Consider the following 12,145-nt stretch of genomic DNA (forward strand, 5'->3'; position numbering starts at 1 on the left):
TTCTAAAAGATAAGAATTCAGAGTCAGCTGATGTGCACTGAATATAATGTTAATGGAACATTCATATTATTCATACTTATATCACCAATTATCAAGGCTTTTAAAAGAAGATATATTTGCCAGATAGCTCAGATAAAAATTTCAAGGGAAATCTGTATAGAACTTAGATGCCTAAATATCTTCTGAGCATCCAGGTGTGTGTCTAAGGATAATAAATAATTTTTATGGGATTAACCACAACAAATCAAACTACAGTAAGTAGATTTAACAAAACACAAAACCCCATGAAGTGCAATTCTGACCTGGCTTCAGCTTAGTGCAGTTCCACTACTTCACACTGCTTCACCTGGACTGTGCAGACGAAGAGGCTCGTCCTGGTTTATGCTGCCCTCAGTAAAACCACACTAATGCCAAACAGACATTTCAAAATAATTGCAAGTATGAATTGCTAATATGTCTTTTTATGCTTCACCATTCGACCAATTCCTTAATAATCTTCTCTAAATGAGATGAAATTTCATAGCAGAAAGAAACATGTCACAACCATTCATTCCTATTTTTATATCTTCCAAAGAGGTTTGTAAGAAGATTCATTCATTTGTGTATGTTACTATGCCCAAGTGAGTTCCTTTTCAAATGTGAACTGAGTATTGCATTTAGTTTTCTAGGCTAAATGAAAATGCATCTTTCTAACAAAAAATGTATAAGCACATCTAGGCCCAGAGGACGTCTCTTTTACTTGGAAAATCAGTTGGAAGAGTACTGTGAAGAAAACCAGCCAAAGCTTTGCAGGAACCAATTTCAAAGGAGTCCCCTAACAAGGCAGTTCTTCAGCAACACGAGCACTAAATGACTGGCAGAAACAAAGCCATAGTGCTGGAAGACAGGCGTGGTTCAGAAGTGAGTGATGGGTCCCTATCTTGAGCACTTAGACTGAATCTATGTTATGAATGGACAGCAGAAGACACTCTCTGTAACACATTCTGTCCCTTTCCCCACCCTCTTCAAACAAAACCCCAGGCCCCCAGAAACCAGTGTTTCCACCTTAGGCACTGTTGAATGGTCATCAGGAGTTTTACCAAACAGCCCAGCCTAGCAAAACAGGTCTTGACAACTAAAACCTCCGAGTTATCAAGCTTCTGAAGCACAGCCTCTTACTGAGTGGGTCACATGTGGCGATGACTTTCCATGGAAAGGCGCTAGGACGGACAGCGGGTGCCGTGGCTAACATTTAAGCTGCCTGGGGGCTCTTGGGTTAGGCCTCACCTCTGGGTCCTGTAATGACAGGTCGATGGTGCTGTGTGAAAGCCGTTCCAAGGGAGGAGGTCTGCGAAGGCGAGGGACTGCTGAAACCAGACTTCTCTGACTTCTTTAATGTAGTTGGCGAAGGCAATCCTGGCAAGAATGATTGATAAGTGCAATTTAATAATGCTAGGTCATGGAACGACAGCCTATGCATTGTGAAAGTGGGGGCAGAAGCAGATAGATAAACTTAAAGGACAAATGAAACCGAATACAACAGCAAGCTGAAAGCTCACTTTTGTTTGTGGTCTTTTTTGAGGCAGAAGTGGCCATGGTTTTCTCTGAGCAATGAGTACTAAAAGGCAGCCATATTTTTCTTTTAAATCTGAAATATGGATAAGATGCAGCTTATTATTGCTACTGAAACCTACTCCGCTTTATTTTTAGAAATCTGTAATAGCTGGAGCATTTGGATTTTTACAGGCTTTTTATGAGTTCTGTCTTTCACTCACTGTTTTAGTAGATTATTGCAAATGGATCTTTTAAATGTGCTGCACGACTCAAGGCACAACTAGAGAATAAAGTTTTCTGAGTTCAAACTCTGCCTTTCCTTACTCTCTTGACTTCAAAGGTATTTGAAAGTAATATATTTATGTGGTTCCCTTTTGCTTTCAAATTTTTTTAAAGGGTGAATGGTATTTGTGTCTTGATATTAGAAGCCACACTGGAATTATTTCAGAGTTGTTATTATGCCCTTGAACTATATCAAAGGCTTCCAATGAAAATCAGAGTTAAGTTCCATTGGGTGAAACCTTTCCCGTGGACAGGCAGAAATAGTGTAATGCTAATATGACCTGTTTGTTATACTCTGTAAGAATAACTCCTGTTGATATCATATCAAGCCTGTGGCACCAAAGAAATTAGTGGAATGAATATATTGCAATAGGCTCTTAAAATCTGAGCCTTTTCTGCATATCATTTATGCTTGGATAAAAGAATATTACAGCATATAGATGAAGAATATGTGTGTGTGTCTGTATTATTCTCTATATTTTTATAGTTCTAGAGGCATATGGGTATTCTGATTATCTGCACATACTCTGAAAACACATAATTTCCAGTATATACAGTACATCAGACATTTTGCATATCTGTAGGGATATAGCAAAACAAAGGTGCGGAACAGTTGAGGTTTCAGGTGCAAAAGCAAAATATCAGGTAATGTGGAAGTTGAACTTCCACTAGCAAGTCATTCAACCTTATTTCCAACTCTGTATTTTATAGAATTTAATTGTTAAAAAGTAAAGAGAGAGGCCTGGACAATATTATCTCTGGACAATATTATTAACTTTATATTTAATAACACTAGTTTTATAGTCCCTGGGATGTTGATTGCAATATGCAGGAGCCTTCTTGTACTTTATACGCTGCACTGTTGGGGTCTTAATGGTTTCAGTGAGGTTTTGCAGTTTATATTTCAGAAAGTTAAATAAAGTAAGGGAGTGGTTAGCGTTCCCGTGTTGTACTTGCAGCTTTCTGTCTTGAAACTGTTTGCTACAAGGGTTTGCTGTTGTAGTGGTTTTTCCTCATAGGAAGAAAGGTTACATACTTAATCTTTTAAAAATAAAAGTTTAGAACTGACAGATTATTGTGCAAGAAAATTAGTGTTGGGGTTTTTTTTTCATATTGGTCTTAAGGACTTTGAAGTAGGGACAAAAGCAAAGACAGTTAGTTCGGTTTGGGGGTAAGAGAGAAAAGGAGACTGAACTAAGGTATTTCAATGAAATGCTGAATTTCTGCTCAAATGGCATGTTGGGATGTAACTTAGTTATTGCTCTGTGTTTGAGTGACAATATTCAGGACAAGGATACTCAAAAGAAGTAACGGTGCTGTTGACCCATATTTCCTTATGATAGAAGAACTGGGGATGGAAACACCAAATGAGTGTCAACCGCAGCCCTTAACACGAAGTCAAGGGTCAGTGGCAATATTGGTGCTCAGGGGGTAGAAGAACTACGCTGCTGGCAACAAGGCCATGGGTACATCTCTTCTGTGCTGGTCTGTGGAAGGGGCTAGGTTTGCCCCCAGGGCAGGTTTTAATGTAGCAGGCTCCATCCCTCTATGTGCAAAATATCACAGACAGAACAAGCGACTATTTATGCACAGGGATTATCACGCCTGCTTGTGAGCTGCTCTCACTGCAAGGTCGTGCAGCACTCTTGCGTGGAGGCACAAGGCCCCGCACGCAGCTGACGGCTGCGCAGCCCATGAGCCCAGGAGGGGACAGGAGTACCTGTGCCCTGGGCAAGCAACGGAGGTCATGGAAGGAGTAAGATCTCTAAGTCTATGCACCATATGGTTCAGCTGCCTCATGAACTCCCTGCTTTCCCCCATATCCTCTAGCTGGATACCCTCTTCAGGGTTATGGGAAAGATAATAAAGCTTCTGAGAAAGTGAAGAAGCTATTCTTTTACCCCTGTGCTAAAAAACCTGCTTGACTCACGTAAACCGTGGTAGGGGGCAGGGGCAGAGAAAGGAGTGGAATATGGTTTAAAGCTGTAGCAAGTTCATGTGATTGTGTCCAAACACTGGAACTTGAGGAGCTACAACAAAGCTGATGAATGACCTTGCACTGTGGCAATGCTGAGCAGTGTCATGTTCATATGGAGATGGATTTTATAAGGTCGAGGAAGCTGTTTTCATGTGAAAATAGAGATTTTAATGTAACACTATGTTGTAAAATTGAGTAGAAAGACAAACTGAAGTACTGATAATTGGTTCCTACTTTTGTTATATTTGTTTGTTATCATCATTCTGATTGCCACTATTATCACTACTTTGGGGTTTTTTTATTTATTTCTGGGTATTCTGAAATGTATTGGTTTGGAACAGTCCAACTCTACCATGTTTTTATTTTGTTTGAGGTTTGTAATGACACATTTTATTTTGAGTGATCATATCCATCAGATCTCAAGAAAAAAATGGCTGCTTCCTAGTTCAGAAGAATATGCAAACAGGAGCTTAATTACATCACTTAATATTGACCAAGAGAAAGAATAACATGAGCTTGCCAGCTCATTTCCAAAGCATGTTTTGTCCTTTAAGAGGGGAGGGTATGACAGAAAGTTAGGCAGTGCAAAGCAATTAGCATCATTCACATTTTATGTTGCGCTAGCATGGTGCTCTAGCAGCAAAATTCAAACATTCTTTGAATGGGTTAATAAAAGAAGAAATACAGTCGGCATGCAAGAAAAAGGTTTCCAAGAACAAGCCAAAATATGTCCCATTCTTCTAAATTTATCACAGCCATGTCACATTATCCTTGAGACTGCCAGGAATGTCAATTTTTTTGCAATTTTAAAAAAAAATCTCATTTAGCACCATATGTTTGGTTAATGTGCCTGATATATCCTGCGTATTCTTTAGTCCATCCATTTCTAATACTCATTTTCTTTTTTTTCCCCCTTGCTAAGCCATATGTTACAATGCTGGTCATTCTATCGAAGCTACTTTCAGGAGCTGAGAGCGAGAGCAAGGGAACTCAGGTTTAATCACCCAGAAAAATTTAAATCTGATTCTACAAGTCTCACTTTTAGGTAAGCAGTCTCAGCACTTGAGTGTATATTCATAGCCCGGTGCCCATGAAAATCAGGCCACCTATGAGATAGCATGGTGTATATTAACAACTGTGAGGCAGGAACTAAGATAAATGACTAAATATGGAATTAGGTGTTTAATTTTTGGCACCCATGTTTGAGACTCTTGGCTAGTTTTAAAGGTCTTCTGTTTCATAACTAATGAGTTTTAACACATTTAGTGGTCCCCAGTCCGCAGCCTCCCCTCCTGTGTTGCTCAGGGATGCAGGAAATTAAAAAGTTAAAACTGAAGCTACCCTGGGCAGAGCCCAGGGAGGATGCTGCTGCCTTGCATGGCTTTCCTCAGCATTGTTCCTAAGAGCTAATGAATATTGGGGACCACTGCACTGAAGACCAGATTTCAGCACTTCACATGACCCCAAGGAAGGGGTAGTGCCAGCTCATAAGGACACCTCTGAGTCCCGACTCTCCTGTTTCCTCTCTGGTGCAGGGCAGCAACAAATTACAATATCCCCCAACCCATCTCAGCTGTGCTGGCCGGTGAATAGAGAATGGAGCCAAGGATCCTCCCCATTCCCTGCCTCCTTCTATCCATCTGCTCTGAGCAAGGAATAAACAAGAACAGCCAGAACACAACGGCTGGGTAACCCAGGTGGGGTTTAAAAGTGCTTCTTACTATTCTGTGTATAGGACTGTTGTCCAAATCACAGTCACACCTGGCATTTTTAGGAAACACAGATTTCATAATTCAGGTCTGAGTTTCCTCTGAATGGTATTTAGAGTGCAAGAAAAGAAAATCAGACTTAAGCCTATTTTCATCTTATGGCAGCTTTTAACTACAGAATAAATGGAAAAGTTAATTGCTAAATAAAACAGAAAATAAAGGGATTTGTGGCATAAAACACAGATGGAATCCTGAGTGGGTGTGTTACTTTAACTTACTGTACTTGTGTTCACGTGATTGTATAAGTATATGTATGCCAAACATATATGGTCTTAGCCTGCTCCCATTAGCATGAATCCGTTTTTTTCACTGGACAGAGGGAAGCAGATCAAAGACCATGATGGTGCTAAATGGAACAAGATGTGTACTTTCGTATTTTTTTCCAAAAGGAAATATTAATTTGACATTGGTTTTTCAGTTGAAAAGAATTTTAATTGCAGTACACAATAAGCAGAAAATTCAGACAACAATAATCTTGAAACTGTTAGCAGCATTATATTTCTATCAAGGAATTTGTGTGCCTTTTCAACATTAGAGCTTTCTGAATTTTCATTAATTTGGCACTTCCCTAAACACACAAGTTATTTTGTTCATTCCACATCATGCATCACACCCTTCTGCTCAATGCATAATGCAAGCGTAAATGGGATCCTTGTCCTTGAGAGACTCTGGTTACTGGAGCCATTGCACGGATGTTGAAGTCCCGCAGTAAGACTTTCCAAAACTCTGCACTTCGCAAACCTCCAGCCCAAGTTTAATCAGTGAATGCACAGGAATACTTCATGTTCCTCATCTTCTAAGGGGCACTGGAGCATTGTGATGGCTTTAATTCCTCTACCTCCTTATGTTTGCCAGTACTAGAAACGCACCACATAAGAGTCTTCCTTGAGTACAGCTAAAGATCTTCAAATTTTCATGTATGAGGCTGATATATACTTAAATGGACCAGAAAATGATGCGTGAGAATTGAATGCACAAATCCTTCCCAGAACAAATAAATATCTATGAACCTATTTTCCATATACCTATGCACCTTACTAACAGAGGTACTGAAATTAGGATTAACTTTGATGGAGTGAATGGAGTCACAGCAGTGTAAGAGGAGAACAATTCCCCTTCTCTCCAAATCTATAGCGATATCTGTATCTATATCTGTATATCCATCCAATTTCACTTGATTAATTACTAACATCATTCTGACTGCACACATCTTAAACAATAACTCCATCTCAAGTTAGCCACATTGGTAGACCAGCTAATATTCATCTCCAAAGATGACTTTTGGATAATTACCCCAATATTCTCAGTAGCTCTCTGCCACTAGACTCTTGATGGAGATTTCATAACAAAAGCTATGAATGAAATATGGTTTGGATCTTGATTCTCAAGGGGCATTATGAAAAGGGATCACAGAAGCTCAGCTATTAGCAGGTGGACCATGAACTCAACAACATGCAGAATGAATAGATGATGCAGAAAACCAAGTTGGCCGTTGAAGAAAAAACTGGTATATGAGAAGAATTTTTCAAGGAATTTTCATCCTTCTGTGCAAATTATTCCAGCAATTTCACTGAAATCAGTATCAACAGAAATGCTGATCAGCTGCTTTTTTTTCTGGGGAATTCTTAATTTCAAGCTTCTTGAAATTTTGATGGCTATACTACTGTCAATCATAGTAAGTCTGTTCCACTTAGTGCTGAGCAAACTTTATTTGTCATCAGCTAAGATATGATCGCACTGCCATCCATCAGTTTACTGTATTAGTTGTTCCAGTATATACAAAATACTACGCAGATGGAAATTCATTCATCCTAATGAAGTGCTCTTTAGTTTCTATGTTCTGAATGGATACTTGCTCCCCTGGTCGCATTCTGAGTTACCATGATCACTGATTAACTACCTGCCAGTGAGTACCTCGCTTCACGAGACTAAATCCAGCTTAATAAACTGATTTTATAGAAAAAAAATGAAAGCTTCCCCTCTATCCACTTATCAAACTACTGCATATGCATCACCAACACACACAACCAGCTTCCTCAGAACTCGACATCTGACAGATCATCAGGAAAACAGAGCTAATCTATCCATACCCATCAACATCGTATCATAGGTGACTGCCAGATTCTTAAGAAGCTATCCAAAAGAAATGTCACAACTCTTTTTCAAGACACTACAAAAGAAATGTTCCAAATAAAATAAAGCAAATGCACGTACAAGTAAATGAGCCAAAGAACTTAATAAAAAGAGATTGATTAAAATGAGGACCAGAATGTTCAAAAAGGACTGAGAGAGAGAGGTGCCAAAGGCGCATTAAATGGATTCAATGGCTTTAGGTTTTAAATGCTTTTGGACTCCTCAGCAATTTTTAGCCAAAAATGATAATTCAAGTTAGAATCAAAATTCTGATGTCACTTAGGAAAAAGAAGGTTGAAATTTCTCCTTTGTAAATGAGCACTGCTCTATGTACAAAGGAGAAATATCGGTTTATAACAATGGAAAATCTTGTCTACAGAATTTTAAAACTGAGCAATACAAGATTCATCATTATTTTAAAACCCTACTCATTTAAAATCTGCCTTAAATGTTCTCATAAAGTGTATTATCTTATCTGTTTGCATCTATGTTTACAGCATCATCTGGATTGTTTTAGATCTCTTAAGTTAGCCTTCAAAAACCAAGTGATTCTTTCAATAACTAATAAACTAGTAGTCAAGATATTACCAACTTCTTCAAAATATAATTGCATGAGTTTTATATTTGAAAACTTTAAGGAGAAGTTTAATAAACAGCAAGATAATTTTCCCTTTGATTTAATGTTAGTTTCAGTATCGTTTTGCATTGTATAAATATCTACTGTAGTAAGAATTTAAAAAAATTTCTAATGACGTCTTTAGACATCTCATCATTTAAAATTCATGACTACATTTGTTTCATTTCAAATGTTATTTGAGAGTTTTTCAGCATACTTGGCAGATTAGATATAGCAGCAGGGACAAACTGCAGCCATCCATAGGAGAATATACCTTTATGTGGGTGCTTTGGGGATTGAACATCTATAGCTGTAAGGCAAAAAATGCCATCATAAATTTGGATGGCATTTACAAAGCCCTCTAAAAAGTCTTTGCATATGATTATAGCTGAGGTATGATATTTTTGCAAGTAAAAGACCCAGAATAGATTTATGTTTCAACTATATCTTCCTGAGATGCATATGGATGCTAAATTGCAAGTGATACTAAAGGGAATTTTAGTAGCTGAAGAGGATGGAGTAAAATTTTCTGGTTGTTTTTTGTTTTTGGGTTTTTTTTTCCTCAAAAATCATTTGCTCATTATTTGCATGTCATCAAAAGATCATTGGCTATCCAGGCTATATATAACAATGATGCCAAAGGCATGAGATGGAGATGGGTAAATATGCAGATTTTTTTGACCTGTGACCTCAGTTACTGCATGGTAGTGTTTTTAAATGACTTTTATGATGACAAGACTAAGTTTGGTGTTAATACTGGTTTTGAAGACTTAATTGGTATACACTGCCATTGAACATATGTTTTAATTAATAAAAGAGCTGTGGTCAGGATTGAAAATAGCTCAGGTAATTTACCACGTACTGTAAAGTCACCTGATTTCTGCACAATTTGAGGTGAAGAGTTTATACACTATTCCAAAGAAAGAAAGAGTTGCAAACTGAATTCATGTGCATCGTACCAAACTGGAATGGATTTATAATTTGACAGGTCAAGAGTGTACTCATGGAACTGTTATGTATTGCTATCCAGTGGTTCTTGGTATTTTTACCATATGACTGCCCAGGTTAGACAGTCACAGGACTGAACAGTTATCTCATTTCTCCGTAACACAAAAAATAATTTGTAGCTGACCTACAGCTGCTGTGCTCTTTTACTGGAAAGTGTCCATTGCCAGTTTTACGCTGGTAAGCGCCTGCTGGAATGGCACTGCGGACCTGCCACCGGCAGCTCCTGGGGAAGGCTTGGCAGCTCCCAGGCAGCAGAGACTTAAACTGCTTTCCAACAGATCGGTTCTCAGGCAGGTGATATCAGATAGGTGAAATCAACCTCATTTTTCTGCATTCCCAATGGCTTTAGGATTCTGGGAGGAACAAAGAATCCCCCTGGAAAAAATAAAATGTTCCATTGCAGAGAAGGCAGAGCACAGCAGTTTGGCTTTGGTATCATTTCCAGAGGAGCCGTGTATGACCATGCTGCCTGCAGGTCTGCTTGCGTGATCTGCCCAACACCTCTCTCATCTACTGAGCAATTTAAAACACATCTGACAGAGAGGTAGAGGACTTGCAGGGAAAAAGTCCCTGCAAGTTTCATGAAAACAGGCATGGGAAGGGCAGCGGTAACAAGTAAGTGCTTCCTCCGGTGCTGTCACTCTGGCAAAGTGCTCAGCACGCGCTGTCTCCTTACTAGACACTGGAGAACCCACACGAGAGGGACACCTGGTACATCCCCCCAACCAACACAAAATGTCTATGCACCGAGAACAAGAGCATTGGCATTGTTTGAATAAGCACACCCACCATGTAGTGCTCCGCGGTGTTCGGGGTTTCTTAGATATCCTAATTTTATAAAAGAAAGTAAAAGAAGAAAAAAGAAACAAGGTGAGAGAGAACACTATCATATTTTGTAGCAAGCAGGATACTGTGTGAAATCTTGGCCCAGTGAAGTGATAAAGGGGAAACTTTCAGTTTGCTTAAGGGAAAACATACAAGCAAACAGTAAAATTACCAAAATACCACATTGCAGAAAATGGGTGCATTTAGGTTCAATTAAGCTGTAAAAAGGAAAATGGCACTTTAGCTTACAAAAATGAAGGGACAGAGGGAGCTATCAGAAGTAACTTTACAAGATTTGTATGCATGAGGATGTTGCTTCACTGGACCAAGAAAGCTACAGTATGGGACAGGACTTTTCTTTTATTAGACACTTTGCTAGATAGCTTTGTTGAACCTCAGAAACTGCTGCTCTGGCATTATGAAATAATCCTACATAACTTGATCTCATGAGCTTAGGAACACAGCAAAATAGCCATGCCAAATCAGATTACAGGGATCCACCTAGCCCAGTATCCTCTCTCTGACAGTGGTAACTAATGGATGCCTAGAAAAGAGTAAAAGACCAGGGAAAGCATACAGTGATAATTCTCCAAAATACTCTCCCAGCCTCCAATGATTTGTGATTCAAGGACTTCTAGGACAACGTTGATTTCATGGTATTGAAGATACTCGAATCAAAATGCACAGATTTCCACCCCCCTCCTCCCCTTTTTTTGGATTTCTACCCCCATGAGATTTCTACTAGTCACACAAAAAAGGTTTCACAGTTTGGTGCTGGCAAGTCCAGTGTTCTTGCCACTAACTCTGAATGAGCTAACAGCTTTCAAGCCCAATGATGTTATGTGTATAAGAGCATCCAACACTTTTTCCTGCGTAAAAAAGTGACATGTGTGCTGAGGTGCTCTAAGTGTATATACTTTGGAAGATTTTTTTTTTTAAAAAAAAAAAGCAAGAATCTGGCTGTAAATTGATATTAACATTTTTCAGTATATGTGTAAAACACATGTTTCAGAAGAATAGAAGAGAGAAACTGTCACTCACTGGGAAGCTTTAGAGCTATCTGGCTCCCTGGGAAACTGCATGCAACTATTCTGGTGTCCAAGGGTTTGACCAGTGAGTTTCCTCTTCCTGCAAAGAATGAATGCAGAAGTAATAGAAAGTCTGAGGGGGAAGATTTTAGCAAATGGCTAAAGATACTCCTATTCTGCCCACTCCAGCAGGTAGGAAGCAGGTGGTGGTGGTGGAAGAAAAAAGGTGGGAAAGGAGAAACGCCTACCTTCCCCTCCCAGCAGCTGGCACAGGGGAAGGGCAGGAGGCTAACCTAGGAGAGACTCGCACACTCGCAGCTCAGCCCTCTGAAATCCCTTTGTGATGCTGCATTGATATGCAACGATGCTGACAGGTCATCGCAGTCCCAGCACTACCACACAATGTCAGGACGTTCTGCTCTGATTATCTGGGGTCTTGCTGTGACTCCCTTTCAGGATGGAGCATGGCTCACCGGCACTTGGTGATTGAAACTTAGCACACTGGGGTGGCGTAGCTTCATTAATGCTGCTACCAGTAACATAAAGATCCCGTATGCCCAGACAGGAACAGTGACTTCTTAAGCGTCGTGCTTATTTTACTATCCACTCTTCAGAGGAGTTTTCTGAAGTTTTAATTTTCTAATCGAATCGGTGACTACATGTGAAATTTTTACTTCATTTGTAAAAAGAATCAGTAAAAGTAGGGGTCAAAAAAAAAAGCTTATCCTTACATTTTTCATGGCATATTGACTTTGTACGAGTCTAAAGGCAGGAGTGATATATTAGGGAGTCCCTATAATTTACTTAAAGCAAAAATTAGAAAGTGATCGAAAAGTTTTATAGAGGAGAGCAGAAATATAATTTTAAGCCTCTTAAAATTGCCTGAACTGTGAAATCAAGTAATGAACACTAGAAAAGGATCTGTCAGCTGGAATCAAAGCTTAGACTAGTCAGCATTGTCTTCCTAAACCTT

At 39.2% G+C, this 12,145-nt stretch overlaps 1 protein-coding gene across 1 annotated transcript in view; it reads right to left on the reverse strand.

Annotated features, from left to right (window-relative positions):
* The window catches only part of NFIA (nuclear factor I/A), a gene marked incomplete at its 3' end in the record, with an annotated part of 123,381 nt that overhangs the window by 21,953 nt on the left and 89,283 nt on the right, over positions 1-12,145 (reverse strand). The window contains exon 6 of the mRNA XM_009587679.1: positions 1,267-1,395. Coding sequence (XP_009585974.1) covers positions 1,267-1,395 — 129 coding nt within the window. The remainder of the gene's footprint in view (positions 1-1,266; positions 1,396-12,145) is intronic.

This window comes from Fulmarus glacialis, unplaced genomic scaffold, assembly GCF_000690835.1.
Source record: "Fulmarus glacialis isolate BGI_N327 unplaced genomic scaffold, ASM69083v1 scaffold39281, whole genome shotgun sequence".
NCBI classification, from domain to species: Eukaryota; Metazoa; Chordata; class Aves; order Procellariiformes; family Procellariidae; genus Fulmarus; species Fulmarus glacialis.